At 37.6% G+C, this 21,342-nt stretch overlaps 2 protein-coding genes across 2 annotated transcripts in view; one reads left to right on the top strand and one right to left on the bottom strand.

The window, feature by feature from the left end:
* Window positions 1-2,557, bottom strand: part of LOC125253213 (NLR family CARD domain-containing protein 3-like) — a 72,486-nt gene extending 69,929 nt beyond the window's left edge. The window contains exons 1-2 of the mRNA XM_048167081.1: window positions 1,302-2,557; window positions 309-380 (exon numbers count right to left, since the gene is read on the bottom strand). Coding sequence (XP_048023038.1) covers window positions 309-380; window positions 1,302-2,542 — 1,313 coding nt within the window. The 5' untranslated portion in view covers window positions 2,543-2,557. The remainder of the gene's footprint in view (window positions 1-308; window positions 381-1,301) is intronic.
* Window positions 2,558-14,499: 11,942 nt separating this feature from the next.
* Window positions 14,500-15,468, top strand: LOC125253022 (protein ALP1-like). The gene has a single exon (XM_048166756.1). The coding sequence runs from the start codon at window positions 14,525-14,527 to the stop codon at window positions 15,458-15,460; it is 936 nt and encodes a 311-aa protein (XP_048022713.1). The 5' UTR covers window positions 14,500-14,524; the 3' UTR covers window positions 15,461-15,468.
* The last annotated feature ends 5,874 nt before the right edge of the window (window positions 15,469-21,342 follow it).

Raw genomic sequence — 21,342 nt, 5'->3', positions numbered from 1 at the left:
CTCTTACTGCACGGATAATATTAGGATCGCCTCAACTCACAGCAGAGAACATACATTTACCTCAACTAAAACACATTAGCTAAAACACAAAGTAATTTTCATCATGTCTCAGTTTGTAAAATGAACAGAAACACATTTACAGTAATGCTCTTACAATAGAAGTCTAGCAGGTCAGATAGGTGGAGGGTTTAAAAGCTGAAGTGTGACGCTCATATTTTTTGTTGAACCATTAATTTATATTTTTAAGTAAAAAATGTTAAAAGTAAAATAAAGTTTTCACAGTGATGATTGTTCTCAGTGTTACTTACACAGCTGATCTAGTTGCTGTAATCACAGGCAGCATCTTCTGAAGAACTTCATCTGCTGTATTTACTGTGTCACTATTTGAAAATAAAAAATATTAATTATTAATGCTGCTGATAATAACAATTAATATTATAAGTAAATAATACATGAAATAACTTAAATAAACACTGCTTTAAAAAGGACATGTGAAAACGTTATTAGTATCTAACTGAAGAAGTTACTGAACATATTCTGCCAACACAGATTTGTTTTTTCTTTTTCTTGTCAGTGTTGTTGTGGTCTATTAGTCTGCATTCACACTACAACACTTAGTGACAGATCTATTTTGACATATCAGACTTTTATTTCCCCTCCATTGCTGTGGTTATCACTATGTCAACCGTCGCAATTTCAGGAGAGACATTCCACCTCTCCCGGAAGTTCCAGGAGTCTCCCGCATATTGATATTGGGTGTTCCTCAAACAGAAGGCTGAATCCGACTTGTAGACTCGAGTCCTCCTCAGCATTAAACACTAGAATGAGACGCTCTAGTAAGTGCGCATGGCTACGGCACACATGTTCCTGCTCCCACAGCACAAAAATACTAATAAAACTTAATTTTGGAAAAATACTTTGTATTAAAAATCTTTTCTTAATGAATTTCAGTGAAAGACAACCATCTGTGTCTCTCAGTGGCTTACATTACTGGCAGTTTAGTGTTAGTGATTAATTTACACCAAGAGGAAACTGTTTACACTTGTACATGTATGCCCAGTGTGCATGAACACAAATGACCTATTTTGGATTCAAAAAAATACAAGTTTGTTTGTATCCCTGTGCTTTACCATATGGAGGAGTGATTTTTTGGGAGTGTTTGTGTGCAAGAGAAATAAAAACATAAAAATATGAACTACTAAACTCTGTGTAACATCTGCAGGATTACAGATTTATCAGATTCTTGTTTCTCTTTGTTCATAATATTTTAAACTGTAATGATTGAACTCAGTGTTACTTACTGATCAGTTTTGTATCCAATTAATCTGTACAGGTTAAACTCCTTCATTGTCTCCTCTGAGGTCAACAACACAAAAACTAAAGCTGACCACTGAGATGAGGAGAGTTTCACATTACGTAATCCTCTAGAGCTCATATGAGGTTGAGCTTCATTCACTAGTGAAAGATCACCCAGTTCATTCAGACAGTGAAACAGACTGATGTATTTATCTGGAGAGGGATTCTCACTGATCTTCTCTTTGATATAGTGAACTGTTTTCTCATTGTTGTGAGAGCGGTTTCCTGTCTGTGTCTTTAGTTCTTGTAAGAGACTCTGATTAGACTCCACTGACAGACCCAGAAGGAAACGAAGGAAAAGGTCCAGATGCCCATTTTTACTGTCTAAAGCCTCATCCACAGCTCTCCGATGGAGGTCAGATAGTGAAGCTTTAGTTGGTTTGGTAATCTGGTCAAACACATTGATGTTCTTGTTCATAAAGGAGAGATGCACATATAGAGCTGCTAGATGTTCCTGAATGCTCAGATGAACAAAGCAGAAGACTTTCCCCTGATACAAGCCCAACTCCTCTCTGAAGATCTGAGTGCACAATCCTGAGTACACTGATGCTTCTGTCACATCAATGCCACACTCTCTCAGGTCTTCCTCATAGAAGATCAGGTTGCCTTTCTCAAGCTGCTGAAATGCCAGTTTTCCCAGTTTGACAATCATGTCTTCATCTTTCACTTTCTTCTCATAGTCCTTCTCATGTTTGATGTTGGTCTGAAGGATCAGGAAGTGTGTGTACATTTGAGTCAGAGTCTTGGGAATCTCTCCTCTCTCTGCTTCACTCAACATCTTCTCCAGAACAGCGGCTGAGATCCAGCAGAACACTGGGATGTGACACATAATAAAAAGGCTCCTTGATGACTTCAGGTGTGAGAAGATCCTGTCGGCCAGACTCTGATCCCGGATTCCCTTCCTGAAGTATTCCTGCTTCTGTGGGTCACTGAAGCCTCGTACCTCTGTCACTCGATGGACACACTCAGAGGGGACGAGATCAGCTGCTGCTGGTCTGGAGGTGATCCAGATGAGAGCAGAGGGAAGCAGATTCCCCGCAATGAGGTTCGTCAGCAGCACGTCCACTGAGGCTGATTCAGTCACATCACACAACCTCACATCGCTCTGAAAATCCAGAAACAGACGACACTCATCCAGACCATCAAAGATGAAGGAAACTTTGTACTTATCACTGGATATTTCCATTTCTTTTGTTTCAGGGTAAAAGACATGAAGAAGACCTGAAAGACTGAGTGTTTTGTCCTTCATCAAGTTGAGCTCTCTGAAAGGAAGTGGAAATATGAGCTGGACGTCCTGATTCTCTTTCCCTTCAGCCCAGTCCAGGATGAACTTCTGCACAGAGGACTGTTTTTCCAATGCCAGCGACTCCCTTTGTCAGCACAGTTCTGATGGGTTTGTCTTGTCCAGGTAAAGGTCTAAAGATGTGACTGCATTTGATCGGTGTGTCCTCTGTTTCTGCTCTCCTGGACTGTGTCTCAATCTGTCTCACCTCATGCTCATTATTGATCTCTCCACTTTCACTCTCTGTGATGTAGAGCTCTGTGTAGATCTCATTCAGGAGTGTTGGGTTTCCCTGCTTTGATATTCCCTCATACAAACACTCAAACTTCTTTCTCAGATTTGATCTCAGTGTGTTTAAGACCTCAGGTTTAGAGTCATGGCTGTAAGATTAAAATACCAGATTATTACACAAGTTTAAGAAACAAATAGTCATAAATTACAAAATAGATCATTTTGTTTGCTGTATTATGAGACACAGAACATCATTAGGTTTCTGAAATGTTTAAATTATTAATCATGTGATTGAGTGATGTGTGATTTGCATTGCAGCACCTAAAATTAAACAACAACAAAAATGTCCTCCATTTTACCTGAAACCAGGATTCATGCTTTCATTAAAGTCTTGTGGTCGAATCACAGTTTTGTTTTTAACTGGACTGGATAAAAGATTTGACCTTAAATCAGAATGAAGAGGGTAAAGAATCAGACACACTGATAGTGATGTAATCATGTCATTAACTGAGTAACAGACCAACAGATTTTACAGTGAATGTTTTAACAATACAATACATAGAGATTTGCACAAGGACACAATGAAAATCTGTAATAGACTGAAACTTACAGTATCTGAACTCATTACACTGCTGTATATTAATAATGACTTTAAGCATATATTTTATAGAAGTAATATACCTGAGATCAGGCCGTTTGTTTCCACTATTAAACTTTAGTGGCTCATCCATAGACCTATTACTCTTCAGAGACACACAGCTGGACTCTGGGTTTGAGCTCTTCTGCTGGACTGAACTGTAACAGAACAGATTCAGTTCAATCCTTTAGATTACTGTGTTCATTCTTTATGATAGGAACCATATTAATATAAACGCATTATCTTTCATCAAAAACCACTTTAAGGAAACTTTATGACTTTTTTATTTAACATTTCATGTTAGTATTAAAACAAACAAAAACTTGTGTGATGTAATACAATATTCAACAGTGTTTGTTGAAAGTACCTGCATCCTGGAGAAAAAACTCCATCTCTGGTTCCTTGTGAATCACCCATGATGAAGCTGCAGGTGAATCTGATTAAAAAAACCATCATAATAACATATCTTGAGTGTGGGAGAAAAAGGATCATGTGACTGTGTTAACTCGCTGCAAGCTCAATATGTTTACTTACAGAAAGGAAATAATAGATTTCCTTGATCGTTTGAAATATGTTAGCAAAATGTTACGCTAGCATAGCATATGTTTTTAATGATACTGAGTGCAAAACATCTTGAATGCTTTTATTTTATGTTTTTTTATAGGCTATATGTTTTTATTATTTTATTATTTTTATTTGGAGTTTTGTTCATGTTCTGTGTGTTTTTCAAAATAAATTAATTTAATTAATTTTGAGCTCTACATTCATCGTTCACAGCTGTTTAATAGCCTTTAAATTAGTTTGGGCAAATGGGGACATGAATTAGGTTCAACTACTGCATGTCCGAGCATAGAAAAATAAATAAATATAAAAATTACCAATTGTTTACCAACACACAACTATTGATACACAACGTTGCCATGACATCGCAGTTACTAACTGGCAACATCAAAAAGTTACATTGTGGCAACGTATCCGGGAATTTCACTTTTCCGGCTGCCACCATGTAACTAGTTACGTCGCCACGACGAAAGTTTGGTCACCAAATTACATTGTAGTTATGTAACAGTCACATATTTTGGTTAGCTGGGTTACCAAAACAACCAGACCGTGTAAATTCTTGACATAAACAGTTCGCATTTAAAGTTAATAAAGCATTTTCCCGAGAAGTCGTCGGCGCAAAGGTAAGACGGAACAACAGATTCTCTGCTTTGATGATAGGTGGAAGTTAACTGACGTCATTGTAAAAAGGGCCTATTCCTTGTGGGTATACAGCGTATATAGTGGTGCACAAAGGTGTGTTCACACGGCCTCGTAATTCCTGTAATTACGATATTCTAGCTTGTAAAAAGCATTCACGTCCTCGTAGAGCTCGTAATTACAGCTTGTAAGCTGGGAGTTTTCTGAAAGCTCCCACATGTACCATGTGGCCGCTGTACTGCCCAGGCACGTGCACACATAGACAAAAAAGGGGCTTGAGCACCTGCCCTTCTTCTTCCTAGAAAGAAAGTGCCCTTTTTTCTGGGGTGCTTTTTTTTTTTTAATAAATTAATATACAATCCTGTTTGCGCACAGCTTCCCTGTCAAACAAATATATTTACCGAATAAAACAAATAAAAAATACTATATCAGGTCGGCTTTGTCGAGTTCAGATGCCCTCACTCCGTGACGTGCCATTCATGCCCGCACGCACGCTCGCGCACCCAAGCCAAAAGGGTGTAGCATCTGGACCAATCAGGCACACAAAATTATTCAATATATTTAATGAATTACCCATGAACTCACTTTATCAAAGTTCTGTGAACCCATCCCCCTAAAACTGCAACCAGCATCCCAAATGTAGCTATCACACAGGCAGAACTAGGTGTCCTGTTACAGATATATATTACTTTTATGATCAGAAAGAATGCTGTGGAGACTAGTGACTCATTCTTTCTGAGAGGGACAAATAAACTCTCTTAATCCTATGTATTCTCTATATAACCACTTGGGAAATGTATAAACATGTATCCAATTATCCCATCTCATGACTTTCCTTTTATAAGCTTTATTCTATGTATTAATTCTCTCTTTTGAACTATTTTGGTATTAATGTTCCATAGTTGCAAATGTATAGATAACTCAAATCACACTGGTAGCATGTTTGGTATCTACGGACTCCAACTTTCGTTTCCTATTTGGCAATTTATGTTACATGTTACTAACTCTGTGACACATTAGTATTATAAGAATCTAGAAGGTTCTTTTCTCATTCATCCAATCCAGTGTCTTATGCTAATATCTTGCTACAGAACAAAGACTCGTAAAACTTCCCTCCGAGAAGGCAACTCCTTATTGGCTCAGACACCTTAAGAGGGTGTGACATCTTCACCCCTTATATTCACTGATCACAAGATCAAGCTCTCCCTCCTCTTCTTCACTTTTACTGACAAATGCTGACGTCAAGATGACGCTTTAAGAAGCTAGAAGCTTCTAAGGAACCCCAAGCTTGTGCCAGGACTTGGCCTAGACCTTCCATTCACCAAAGATCCTCTGAATCCAACTGGCTCTCTTTCATCAAGACAATATCAGCAAAGATTCAACGGAAGCCTCCACAAATTGCATCAGGACAGTTTTGATTCAACTTGGAGAGACATGCAAGTATCAAACTTAGTCTCATTATCGGATACATTGAGTATCCTTACCCCTTTTAAAGAAGGGCCTGTTAAAACTAAATTGATGGTTTGCTCAAGGCTGTTGATCTGCTGAATGTCAAACAATGCTGTAACTTCTTGCTTTCCTGTACTCTGCTTTAGCTCTCTCTCTCTTGGTAAACTGTATGCATGTATGTGTGTGAATGTTAGAGTAGTTTAAGTGTTTAGTCTAGTTAATAAAGTCTTGTTCATGTCACACGTAAAGTTGTCCGTGTTTTGCGCTCATATACTGGAGTCCCTATTCATGTCGATCCTGACTACAGGCTTTTAGTAGTACTTTACAATAAGCAATTCCATAACCTGGAAATGAACATTTCTTAGAATTAATAAACAATTAACACTGTGTGTTCATTGGACAATGGGTTAATTGATGGTAATATTAATTTTATTACATTAAGTTAATTTTATTAACTGATCCAAATATTAATAATTAATTATAACTAGTTATGATTAATTATTCATATTTATTTTGAGCTAATTTGCTACAAGGGTCTGAATTACGCTATAGATTAATCGCGTTTACAATCAAACGGCGTCAAATACGGCGTTTTAAACAGTATTTGCCGCGCAAAATACACCGTTTTGATTACAAACGCCGTAAAAAAATGAGTGAAAATCCGTCAATGACGCCGTATTTAACGGCGTGTTAGTGTACATGAAAAGCGCCGCTTTTTATGCCGTCTAGCTTGCCATATGACGCCATATGACACGCTCTGTGCAACCAAAACGCCGTTTACAGCAGTGTTGCAAGATTGGAAATGTCCTATTATTGTACCAGAAGCTCAAAATTATCGTATTTGAAAGAAAATTATCGCACACGACTTTTTAGTATAGGTAAATGAACTAAATTAATAACTAATGATTTTTACAACGGAAAAAATCAATACTGAACTAACATAAGCTGGACAATCACACTATTTTTGCTGCTGTACAGCCAAAATTATGTTCCCTCTATCTCTGTAAAGCTATACTTTGACACAATCTGCATTGTAAAAAGAGCTGTATAAATAAAGGTGACATGAGAGTCAAGCGTACAGAATACAGCTATTTATCTATAGACCAACAACTTTTTGACATGAACTGTAAATTACCACAATACATAAATAATTATTAGGCATGCATAGTGGGAAACAACTGACCTAAGCGCCGCAGCAGAAACTTGGGGCCCTATTTTAACGATCTAAACGCAAAGTGTAAAGCGCACGGCGCAGGTGCACTCAGGGCGTGTCCAAATCCACTTTTGCTATTTTAACGACGGAAAAACGGTCCGTGCGCCGGGGCGCATTTTTGAAATGGGTTGTCAATATTCTCTTAATGAGTAATGGGCGTAACGTTCAATAAACCAATCAGAGTGTCATCTCCCATTCCCTTTAAGAGCGAGATGCACTTGCGCCATGGCGGATTGCTATTTACATGGCGGAATTTGTTGGCGGAAAAGCTGAACGCTTTTATATTTATGTAGCCTACACAATAATATTCTTTTACACTGTAATCCTTTTGTTTTTAATATTTGGCATGTTTGTGTGATGCGCATCCCTGTGTGTAATAAGCAAAGTCAACGCGCTCTGTGGACGCGCCCAGAGGCGCAGTTTCTACCAACGCGCTCTAACAAAAAAATATTGCGCCATTGACATTAGACTTTAGACCAAGTTTGAGTTGGTCTATGGCGCAGTCTATTTTCAGCTCCTTAAAATAGCAATGCGCCCGAACACACCTCTTTTTTTAAACCAGCACGCCCATGGGCGCACTAACTGCCGCACATTCATTTACTAATTTAAGGACGTAGCGCTGAACAGGAAAACGCGAACGGCGGCGGACGCAAACTAGCAAACACACTTGCGCTGCGCCTTGCGTCGCATTGCACCGGGTGTATTATAGGGCCCTTGGCCTGCATCTCAATGTGCATACTATCCATCCTAAATAGTATGTGACATTAGTCATTTTCAATACTATTTCGGGCGGATAGGGTGGATAGTATGCACATTGGGATGCAGGGTTGAGCTCATGAGAGACATTCATTCTCCACAATGATTGGCCGAGAAGACGTAACATGAGATGAGATGACGTGCCTAACAAAGTTAACGTTCTCCTTACAGTCATGACGTAGAGGATCCACACAGCTAGATCAATGAGCCGATTATAACGACCATCATTTGAAGTGTCACAAAATACTGAAATTATCGTACATTATGGGATTTTTTTCATTATTGATCGTACATCGTACAGAGGTCGAAATTATCGTACAAATACGATAATTATCATACGTCTGGCAACACTGGCTTACAGTATAATGAGTCATGCCCATGATTTCCACAGCCAGTAGGTTTGAATGGTTTTCACCCAATCAGTGGTAACTGAGTCAGACCAGACCAATTCAGCACGGATCATTTTAGCCAAAGGAGTGCCTATGAATTGATAGGATATATTTATGTACAATAACCTATAACTATTTTCATCTCTACTGACATTAAACATATTAAAGACCGCACCTCTTTGTCATACTTTAATGTATTGCTAAGAATTTCATGTCAGCAATACCTACCCCATTCTATGTGTTTAACTTAGAACCCAGATACTTTTCACGCTAGTAAAAAACTAGCTTTAAGTAATATTTCCAAAACGAGAAATCGTCCCTAGCATAACAGAAGCGAGATTATTGCGAGATGAGCCTGTTAGAGCCTGTTAAAATGCCCGACTCACAAACCGCATCGATAGCTGGTGTGGTCCGCTCTTAGCAGCTCTGGTTTGAAAGAGTGTATTTGCTATATGTTATGAGTAATGGGCGTAACGTTCAATAAACCAATCAGAGTGTCATCTCCCATTCCCTTTAAGAGCGAGATGCACTTGCGCCATGGCGGATTGCTATTTACATGGCGGAATTTGTTGGCGGAAAAGCTGAACGCTTTTATATTTATGTAGCCTACACAATAATATTCTTTTACACTGTAATCCTTTTGTTTTTAATATTTGGCATGTTTGTGTGATGCGCATCCCTGTGTGTAATAAGCAAAGTCAACGCGCTCTGTGGACGCGCCCAGAGGCGCAGTTTCTACCAACGCGCTCTAACAAAAAAATATTGCGCCATTGACATTAGACTTTAGACCAAGTTTGAGTTGGTCTATGGCGCAGTCTATTTTCAGCTCCTTAAAATAGCAATGCGCCCGAACACACCTCTTTTTTTAAACCAGCACGCCCATGGGCGCACTAACTGCCGCACATTCATTTACTAATTTAAGGACGTAGCGCTGAACAGGAAAACGCGAACGGCGGCGGACGCAAACTAGCAAACACACTTGCGCTGCGCCTTGCGTCGCATTGCACCGGGTGTATTATAGGGCCCTTGGCCTGCATCTCAATGTGCATACTATCCATCCTAAATAGTATGTGACATTAGTCATTTTCAATACTATTTCGGGCGGATAGGGTGGATAGTATGCACATTGGGATGCAGGGTTGAGCTCATGAGAGACATTCATTCTCCACAATGATTGGATATATATATATATATATATATATATATATATATATATATAGGCATGTGACTGTATCAAATTTTCATGTTGCGATTAATTGCTGAAGCTTTTATCACGGTTTTATACGGTATTATCACGATATCAAAATAAGTTGTAAAAAAAAAAAGTGGTGTCATAGTATAACAGGTTTAAGAACTTTTTTTTTTAATAACAAAAATTACTGAATGTTTAAATACAATAATACAATACACACAAAAAATTATATAAAGTCAAATTTTCAAACAGATTAAAGTGCCTAAGAATTAGGCTATAAAGAACAACATATAACACTTTACAATAAGGTCTCATTATTTAATGCATTAACTAAGATTGAGCAATAGCTGCATTTGTTACAGAAAGTATCATTTTTTTGTTAATGTTAGTTAAGAAACACAACTGATCATTGTTAGTTTTATCTCAGGTCCATTAAATAAATTCTTTTGATTTTTAGTAATGTTATTAAACAGTAACTAAGAAATTAATATTAACTAAGAATAATTAATGCTTCATATGTATTTTTCATTGTCAGTTTGGTAATAATGAATTAACATCTTAACTAATATGTCTGTAAGTTTTACTGAACAATAACAAATAATCAGAACATTTCTAATCATTAGGGCATGTTGTAGTACAGATTAAAATATATGTTTGAGGCATTTTAAAAACTTCACCAGCACAGTTGCTTTGTTTATGGGGTTTCCGGGGTAACCGTTGCACTGCTGTTCCATCAGCGCCCTCTGCTGTCAGAGAGTGAACGCGCGCTTTCATTCAGCGCGTCTCCTTCACTCTTTCCGCCATGTGCTTCTCATGCGGGTGTGCCTCATACGTCCTAAAAAGTGAAGCTGTGGGCTCTTTGATCGCCCCCTGGAGGCTGGATGCAGTACAGGTCATAAACCCCGCCCGCTCAATGAAGACGAATGAGACTTAAGTCAAAACATAAAAATAAATTATGCTTCAAATAAAATTTTCTGAAAGATGGTTTTGGTCATTTAAGGTAGTTCTTATCACGCTGATTTATATTCAATTGTTCGTTTTTGTGATAAGTTTGATTTTAGCTAGCAATTTGGTGCTATAGAAACGGGGCAGGTGATCGTTATCTGGCATTTATAATTATTTTTATGGGTATAAAATAATAATTAGCAGGATAAAACTAATGATAGCCTACTCTAATTAATTATAGAGCACTGTCTACAGCAATCAATCTCCTGTAACGTTAGTTTAAACATTTTATTTAAAATGGCTGACCGTTTGACATTTTAGAGTTTCTAGAGGCATATACTATATTGAGTTCATCTACTGAATTTGCTGTTTCAAAAATATTATTGCTCTAGAAACAGAATAGCCTACTTATTTTATAGGTAGAATTTTAAATTACATATAATTTATATATAGCCTATTTAAAATACATCAATGATGACGCAGCCGTCTGGGCGGAAGTTTGATACCGCGACTCCGCCTCCGGGCTCCACTGACGAGTCTTTCTGCGCATGCCCTGGTTCCAAACTTTTTTTTTTGACGTTTTTGCGTAACGTGTCAGCGCCCATAGGCGTCCGTTTTGGCTTCAGTTCAATACAACGGAAGGAAGCGGCGTCGCGTCGTCCATCTTTTTTTACAGTCTATGTTCTCATGAACATTGGGCTTGTTTACATCTGAGCGCGTGTCCCTTTGACGCAGAATACAGCGGTGTTGTGCATTTTATACGGCTGATGGGGAAAGTATTCTTAAATGCATTATAAAAATTTTAATAATTGGTAATAAATTATTATTTACAGTATTTTGAAATGCCCACGATAACAATATCGTGCATATTCATTACCGCAATATATCGCATTACTGAATATCGGCACAAGTCTAATATATAAATAAATAAATAAATAAATAAATATATATATATATATATATATATATATATATATATGAGCAATAATATACTAGTGTCTATTTTTAACTAGTGTCGATTTTCTAATTAAAAATTATGTATCTTATTATCATGTCTTGAATCAGAATTATAATGTAGGGCCTACATTTTCTAATTAAATAAAATATATATAATATACATATATTTTATATATATATATTTTTATTTAATTAGAAAATGTACATTATTCTAATTCAAGACATGATGATAGGATACATAATTTCATACAACTTTTAGCCTAGCGTTTTCTTGTTTGTTTGTTTGTTTGTTTGTTTTTTTGATGCACAATCTTGTCAGAAATTAATCAAATACTGTTCCTACATAATTTATATTGTAAAACATGTAATGTATTCTGAGACTTTATAGTTTGTTGTTAAGTAAACTTGAGTGTCCCACTGTCACAGGAAACTAAAAATTTACACTGCAGGGCTCACAAGTAGCCTATAAGGCATCCTTCTGCAATGGTAGGTGTATGGTGGTTGATAAACACCATCAAATGACGTTGATCAATATATAAATTAATAGGCTAATCCCCCAATATGAAATTCAGACAAAGTTCTGAATTCATGTTGAATTCGAGGCTTTGAGAGACCCAGTGTCCGTGACACCAAATGGAAGATCTGCTGGGTTTTAAATAATTATCCAAATAGGTGAAATAGCCAAGGCTATAGCCTAATTTTATATTTTCGACTAACAGAGCAAATGAGGGAAGCTTCCCAAACGATTAATGTTAATGGGGCAGTCAGGTGGGGCAGTAAGTTGTAAACGCAGCAAAATGAGTCTATAGTTTGGAGCTTCAGACACGTTGAAACCCATAGGCCTATAATATTATTATCACAGTTATATTCATTTACCATGAACTTTCAGTTTCTTTACATTTGTCACATGTTCCTTTGTACAGTTCTCCCACGCCTCATTATTGGTTCATTCCGTTCAGATGAACATCATTAATAATCTTGTTTGAGTCATATAAGATCAGAGACCTTATGTTTTATCTTTTAAAATTATGGAAATTTTGCACTATATCCTTCAAAATTCGGTTAACGGCTTTGTTCAGACCGAACTTCTCCCTCAAAAGGTGGCCTTTTTTCAAGTCATTTGTTTTACTCTAAACTGGACGATCGAAAGTGCAAAAATATTTTAGTGTTCATCCCAGCAAGCAATATCTGTCATTTCACCGTCTCGGTTAACTATAGACCCGATATAGTCCAGCTATGTGTAACCCACTTTTAGCCAAAATAATCTTTAATTTGGTTACATGTCGTTTTTGCCAAAATAACTTGTGAGATGTATGATATTGCATCATGCAAGCAAAGTGATTACAAGGTGTTTGTTTTCATATCTTTGACAATTTATATTGTGTAGGCTGTGCGTAGCCACGATTTAGTTCATAGTCAGACCGGCTATTTGTAGCCCACCTTTAGTCAATCCTGATTTATTGTGGTTTTTCATGTTCGTAATGTCAATGATTTCTACAAGATGTAAGTGGCATTTCATGACATGGTCTATATGTAGTCACGACTTAGCTCTGAATTGGATAGGCTACTGTATGTGCAGTCTGCTTTTCCACCCGGCGAAATCGAGGCTATCTATAGTCTAATTTTTACGGCTTTGCTATAGCCCTGATTCAGACCAGCAATGAGTGTAACCAAAATAGTGTTAAGTAATTTTCGACCACAAAGCTTGTGGGATTCATGATATAATTGCATTTATATATACATATATAGAAATGCAAGTAGCCTATAGCCTACATTTGAAACAGCATATTTTTGCTGTCACGCAATCCTACACATTTTACAATATATATATATATATATATATATATATATATATATTATATAATTACAATAATACAATATATTATATAATTATAATTCATAATTATTATTTTATATATATATATATATATATATATATATATATATATATATATATATATATATATATATATACAGTACAGTCCAAAAGTTTGGAACCACTAAGATTTGTAATGTTTTTAAAAGAAGTTTCGTCTGCTCACCAAGGCTACATTTATTTAATTAAAAATACAGTAAAAAACAGTAATATTGTGAAATATTATTACAATTTAAAATAACTGTGTACTATTTAAATATATTTGACAAAGTAATTTATTCCTGTGATCAAAGCTGAATTTTCAGCATCATTACTCCAGTCTTCAGTGTCACATGATCCTTCAGAAATCATTCTAATATGCTGATTTGCTGCTCAATAAACATTTATGATTATTTTCAATGTTGAAAACAGTTGTGTACTTTTTTTTCAGGATTCCTTGATGAATAGAAAGTTCAAAAGAACAGCATTTATCTGAAATACAAAGCTTCTGTAGCATTATACACTACCGTTCAAAAGTTTGGGGTCAGTAAGAATTTTTATTTTTATCTTTTTGAAAAGAAATTAAAGAAATGAATACTTTTATTCAGCAAGGATGCATTAAATCAATCAAAAGTGGCAGTAAAGACATTTATAATGTTACAAAAGATTAGATTTCAGATAAACACTGTTCTTTTGAACATTCTATTCATCAAATAATCCTGAAAAAAAATATTGTACACAAATATTTTGTACAATTGTACACAATAAATGTTTCTTGAGCAGCAGATCAGCATATTAGAATGATTTCTGAAGGATCATGTGACACTGAAGACTGGAGTAATGATGCTGAAAATTCAGCTTTGCCATCACAGGAATAAATTACTTTGTGAAATATATTCAAATAGAAAACAGTTATTTTAAATTGTAATAATATTTCACAATATTACTGTTTTTATGGGCCCTTACATAGTCAACGCGAGAAACGCGAGCAAGCAACGCGAAGCGATGCGAGCGACGCGCTCTCTTTCATAGTCTAAACAGTGGACGCAAGCGTCACGGGCGATGCGTGTATGCAATACACCGCTCACGCAACAGGGGGTAGTAGAGTCGGGTGATATTAGTAGAGTCGGGTCACGTGATATTCAGATCAAAATGGCAACTGAAGAGGAGTGCATTCTGTTGCTGATTTTACATCGGCGGCAACAAAGGCAACGCAGAGATAGACGGTGGTATGTTCGCCCTTTAAATGAAAAAAGAGATCAGGATGGGGAGTTTGTGTCTCTGGTGCTTCCCATGCGAAGCCTGGACGAGGAGAGACATTTCCAGTATTTTAGGATGTCGGCGCCAAAATTTGATGAATTGCTTTCACAAGTCATCCGCTTTCTCCCGGACACTCACCAAAATCACCGCAACCCGATTGGAGCTTCGCAAAGGCTTGCAGTGACTTTGCGGTACCTCACAACAGGCATCAGCCTGCAGGCACTCTCTGCCAGCTACAAAATGGGCACCAGCACTGTTTCGGGCATTGTAGAGGAGATGTGTTGTGCCATCTGGGATGCCCTTCAGGGGGAGTACATGGCCTTTCCTTCGAGCAGTCAGTGGCAAGACATAGCGGAGGACTTTTGGAGACAGTGGCAGTTTCCCCTATGTGTCGGGGCGATTGACGGGAAGCATGTTCGCATCAGAGCACCACCACAATCAGGCAGCGACTTCTACAATTACAAAGGTTTTTTTTCTATTATCCTTATGGCAGCTGCTGATGCGAACTATAGATTTGTTTACGTCGATGTTGGCGCATTCGGGCGTGAGAGTGATGGAGGTGTGTTGGGCCGCAGTGCGTTTGGATCCAGACTGGCACAGGGCAGTCTCAATCTACCTGCTCCTGCTGTCCTACCGGGCACCACAACGCCCAGTCCTTTTTTTTTCCTGGGGGATGAGGCATTTCCCTTACAGGAGAACCTGATGCGACCCTATCCAGGTGAGAATAAAAATAATTGATAGCAGACCTGCTCAATAAAATAGCCCAGAAGCAATGAAAAAGAATTCACTGGTCTTAGCTCGTTTATAGATTGTTATATATTTATTGTTAATAACATTATTTGTCTTCTCATTAAAGGCACGAATCTGCAGGATAGGAAGCGTATTTACAATTACCGACAGGCCAGGGCGAGACGCGTGGTGGAGAATGCCTTCGGTATATTGGCTGCGCGCTTCCGAATTTTCAGCCGCCCGATTGACTGCAAACCTGAAAAAGCGGTGAAGCTCGTGAAGGCGTGCGTGGCTCTCCACAACTTTCTGGCATCCACTGAACGTGCCAGATATATGCCCGCCACCTTTGTGGATGCGACGTCTGACACCGGAGAGGTCCAGCCTGGAGAGTGGAGGCAGCACGTTGCGGGGGACCAGAACATGGTCGACGGACCACGGTGTTCGGTTGGCAGCAGCAGACCCTCCCGGAGAGCGGCACTTGTCAGGGAGCAGCTGGCTGACTTCTTTTTATCAGATGCTGGCCTGTTTCCCCACCAGTACAGTGTGCTACGACTGGGTAGCACTGACCAATAAATTGATAAAAGGTCGCTTTGAAGCATGAGTTTTTTTTTAATTAGTTAATACTTTACACATTTTAACTAATATGGCATTGTGAAAACCATTACACATTTTAACTAATATGGCATTGTGAAAACCATTACACATTTTAACTAATATGGCATTGTGAAAACCAAATGGTGACAGTGTAATTCATTTTCATATGAAGGCTACTGAACTTTAACATGTTTTACACAGAACATGACCTAACAAATGTCAATAACAAATAACGTCAGTAACAGCATGTAGCCTACAATATTGGTAGACAAATTAAGTCGAATTTTAAAAGGGCTCATACTGCCGCATGAGCTGTTTAATGTCACGCATCAAAATTGCACTTTGTTCCTGTGGGAGATTTTGTAGAAAATGGCACAGGTAATTACAAAAAGTGGTGTGTATGTCCCTCTTTTCGCTTTCCCTCTCCCTCTCTCTCTCTCTCTCCCTCTCTCTATCCCTCTCTCTCTCCTGCCGTATTTCCTGCAGCCTATCGAGGAGCGTACGCTCACATGGATCCATAATCGGCCTGTGGCTTTTGCGCTTCCTTTTACCACCACGGGAGGCTGATGATGTCGGGGTGGTAGGGGGATGAGATGGTGTAGAAACGGTCGAAGCCACTAGTGTTGGGGTGGTGGGAGGGTCAGATAGAAGTGGGGAAAACTGGGATATGGATGAGTCGGGATTGGGGGTGGATGGAAGTGCCTGATCTCCCTGTGCAATAATGCTTTCCTCCTCCTCATCGTCGCCCTCATCGTCTCCCTCACCGTCTCCCTCACCTGCCTACACAGAAAGAAAATGTAGGCCTACTCCTGTTTCAAACGTCCTGACCAAATCAGTAGCCTACCATTCTCAGTAAATGACAGTTATAAAGGAATCAAAATAATAAAATATAACATAACTTAAATTTAAATGTACAAATTGAATGGATTTGAATGTACACACACATCTCCCTCCCTCTCTCCCCCTCCCTCTCTCTCTCTCCCCTGCCGTAGGCTATTTCAGCTTCTCGAGAAGGGCACACAGCATTGACTTCTAGATAGGCTACACACACAACGTTGTTTACATACCGAAAAATTTGATTCTGTAGTCCTATGCTTTATGAATTCACTCAGCCAGCTAAGTTGAGTCAATATTTTTGGGTAGCCGAAACTTAGCTGCCCCGCACCACTTCTGCACGCCACCTTCCACTTTTTGTGCGCCCTGGTGAATTTGTCACGGGCACTTTTCCAGTCCGTTTTTACTTTATCTATGGGTTTTCCCATCGCGGTTGCAACCTCTCTCCATGCATTTTCCAACGCTATTTTATTTGAGTGTAATTGCGATGAACTATCGTATAAATGTGGATGAATACGTATAAGTTCGCATAATTTTTCCTCTTCGCCCGCCATTGTATTCAAACCTTCTTCTTCTGTAAACACTATATACTTGAATTAATGTACAATACTTGCAATGTCGCCCCCACCGACAACGCATAGTATTGCGTGCATTGGCGCGTCGCGTATCAAAAACTAGGACGACACATTTGGCTACGCACCGACGCATAATGGCGGCCGAAGCGTAACGATGCGTAGCCTCGGGGACGCGTATGCGTACAGATGCGTTGACTATGAAACGGCCCTTACTGTATTTTTAATTAAATAAATGTAGCCTTGGTGAGCAGACGAAAACTTCTTTTAAAAACATTAAAAATCTTAGTTGTTCCAAACTTTTGGACTGTACTGTATTCATTAAATAATAATTATGAATTATAATTATATACACCATATGACTGTATTTAATTTTAAGTTAAATAAAAATTTACCGATTCTCAACCACTTGATGGCAACTGTGGCTCTACTGAGACATGACCACTGGCAACGCGAGACTTGAATGTTAGCTCTCAATCACTGTTGCCAGATCTCGCGATAAACTTTTCCACATTTTACAACTGTTGGAGAGCAAACAACAGCAAATGTTAAAGCAAATTCTTTCCTGCTTTTGGTCTTGTAAGTATCTGTGTTTTTCATTTTGACATGCATTCATTATTTATGTACATCATGTGTTATCATGTGTAGGAACAGTGACATTTTAGCAGGTAACAGTGCAGACTCAGAGTAAAACGTGGTTAGATTAACATGCTACATGCACATGTAGTGTTTCCTTGTGCCCTAAATCTCACTATCTAAATACAAGGGGGTAAACATGAAACCTGTGCACCCTATTATTATTTGTTACAGAAGCCTCGTGTATCTTTTAATTTTTTGATCATTATGATATGAAAATATGAGGTTTTGATTTGACAAGGCAAGTTTATTTTGTATAGCACATTTCAACAACAATTTTTAAGGTAATTCAAAGTGCTTTACATAAAACATGTAACAGAAAATTAATCGGGTTGTTTTATAAACCAAAAAACATTGTTAACCTTTTTTATTTATTTTTTTTTTGTCAATGTTTTATATTTTTATTAAGTTGCAATTTTTTTTTTAATGTTTATTTGTATTGTACTTGTAAAACTTATTTTTCATTATTTTTGTTATCATTGTGTATTATCTTGAGTTCTTTTTCTAAATAAAACCTTTTATATTTAATTTGTTTGGACGGATTGTCATTTATGAGAACCTGTTATATTTAAGTGAAAAGAATCCTTTAGCCATTAATTTGTTGTCTATTGCATGTATAGATGTAGTCATTCATTAGCTGTATATTTGATGACTAGTCTATTTTTGGGTTATGATTTTCACTAACAGCCCAAATTCAGCCTGGTTTTAGCCTAGATCCATATTCACCGTCTATTAGACATAAATATGTAGTCGTCCAATTGATGAGTAGTCTACTCTTGGGTTATGATTAGACGTCTATTAGATTTTCACTGACAGCACAATTTTTGCCTTGTTTTAGCCTAGACGGCCGGGCTATGTTTTGACGGCTATTAGATGTCTATTAGACATAAAATTGCTTGCTGGGATGCTACAAAAAATATGGCAAAATGTATTAATGTTATATAATGAATACAGTAATATGAATAAAACATGAATTTGAGTAAGAAAAAAGCACACACAAGTAGCATTTGTTTAAATATTATTTATTGAAATGATTATGGAAAGAAAACGGTAAGGATCACAAGATGCGCAATATGTCGGGATGGGTCAGACATGATTTTGACCATTTCATTAAGTTTTGTTTTGTAGAAAGCCTTTCTTTAAAATTAATTTCATTTTGTATAAATTGTATTTAATTTTAATCCATGTTTCATCAACCAATATAAATAAGTAGCAAATAAAGCAGACAAAATAAGCCTAATCGTGACATGGAGGCGCCGGCGCGATCACCTTTGTTGCACATGAAAAGGAGCGCGTCTCATAAATGAACCGAAACTCAACAGTTCCTGTGTGAGTAAGTCCAAGAATAATCGCACAGGTTTTAGCCAGATTGCAAACACAACTTGCTGGCCCTCCAAAACAATCCTCCTCATTGTAGAAAAAAATGTTCAGAAGGCTATGTGCTGCAGGAGGTATTGCTGCACATCTCCTTTCTTGATACTTATTTTGTAAGCCTGGAAGAGGTCATCCTCTTCACCAAGGAACTGACCAAGAGACGGATGACACCGTCTCCCCAGCTAACAAATTTTGGCTCCCAGAAGGTTCCCTGCACGTTAATGTGTGGTTCCCAGAATGTTAGTTTTTGGTTCCCAAAACGTTCTTTTAAATTTTGTTTTTGGTTAGCCAAGTAAGTTTACTTAATTTTCTTAATTTTTTCTTAATTTTTTTTTTTTTTAATAACGTTATTATTTTGGATTACACATTTCAGATTAGTTTAATGGATATTATAGCTCAATCAGCTGGATGTTGTCTTTCGATGGCCTTTGAATGTGTTTATCATATAAAAAATAATACGTCGTTTATTTTCTAATATGACAATGTAACCGAAACACCAAATTCAACAATATTTTAATAGATACAACAAAACAAGGTGGATATCGTAAAAAAAAACTAGCTCGCAAAAAAAAAAAAAAAAAAAAAAAGATTACAGTGTTTTTTAATAGCAAATACACACTTTCAAACCTACTAAGAGCGGACCACACCAGCTATCAATGCGGTTTGGGAGTCGGGCATTTTAACAGGCTATCAACTACCACATGATATGTTGCACAACTTTTAAACGCTATCTCGCTTCTGTTATAGGGACAATCCCTCATTTTGGAAATATTACTTGCTAGAGTTCCGTTTTTACTAGCGTGAAAAGTATCTGGGTAATAAGTTGAATACATGGAATAAGTAGGTAGGTATTGCTGAACATGAAATCTTAGCAATTACATTAGGATAAAGAGGTGCGATCTTTAATTAATATGTTGTTAGATGAAAATAGCCACAAAGTTATAGGCTATTGTACATAAATATATCCTATCAATTCATAGGCACTCCTTTGGCTAAAATGATCTGTGCTGAATTGGTCTGGTCTGACTCAGTTACCACTGATTGGGTGAAAACCATTCAAACCTACTGGCTGTGGAAATCATGGGCGTGACTCATTATACTGTAAGCAAAACGCTGTAAAAGACGCGCGATCTGTGCAACCAAAACAGCATTTTTTACGGCGTCATATGGCAAGCTAGACGCCGTAAAAAGCGCCGCTTTACATGTACACTAAAACGCCGTTAAATACGGCGTCAATGACAGATTTTCGCGCGTTTTTTACGGCGTTTGTAATCACAACGGCGTATTTTGCGGCGCAAATACTGTTTAAAACGCCGTATTTGACGCCGTTTGATTGTAAACGCGATTAATCTATAGCGTAATTCAGACCCTTTTGGCTTGCCATACCTAACCTCAAGTTTGCTGCTGGGTGAAAACTTGTGACAACTATTCCCGCGAAAATGCAACTGCTGTCTGGTGATGAGAAGCGAAAAAGAAAAAAGCCCTATATGTTCCATCCCTTGCATTTCTTTCAGGTAGGCTAGCCTATGTTCACAAACCTGAAAGTTTTGGCTATTTAAGGGTTATTTATACATGTAAAGCTGCATTAATAGTTTGACCACCATCAACGCATCTGCCTGATGTGATACTACTTTATGTTATATTATAATTTAAATTATTTTACTGTGCTATGCATTGTGTTTTGAACCATGGTGAAGATATCGGTTGGGCTGTCAATACCAGAAGAGGAGCATCCATGAACCACATTATTAGACAGTTTTCTAAGGATGCATGATTTGTTAAAACTATTTAAAAATCATAATACAGCATTAGCTACATAATGCTATACTTAAATCTACGCTTACACAGGATAATACAGTCACAAAAGTTTAAACCCTCGCT

The sequence above is a fragment of the Megalobrama amblycephala genome, linkage group LG18 (assembly GCF_018812025.1).
Source record: "Megalobrama amblycephala isolate DHTTF-2021 linkage group LG18, ASM1881202v1, whole genome shotgun sequence".
Taxonomy (NCBI): Eukaryota; Metazoa; Chordata; class Actinopteri; order Cypriniformes; family Xenocyprididae; genus Megalobrama; species Megalobrama amblycephala.
Note: the sequence above shows the minus strand (reverse complement) of the source record. Positions and strands in the feature narration are given on the sequence as shown.

Coding starts and splice junctions, on each gene's coding strand:
- LOC125253022 (XM_048166756.1), top strand. CDS start 14,525: ATGCGTGTATGCAATACACCGCTCACGCAACAGGGGGTAGTAGAGTCG.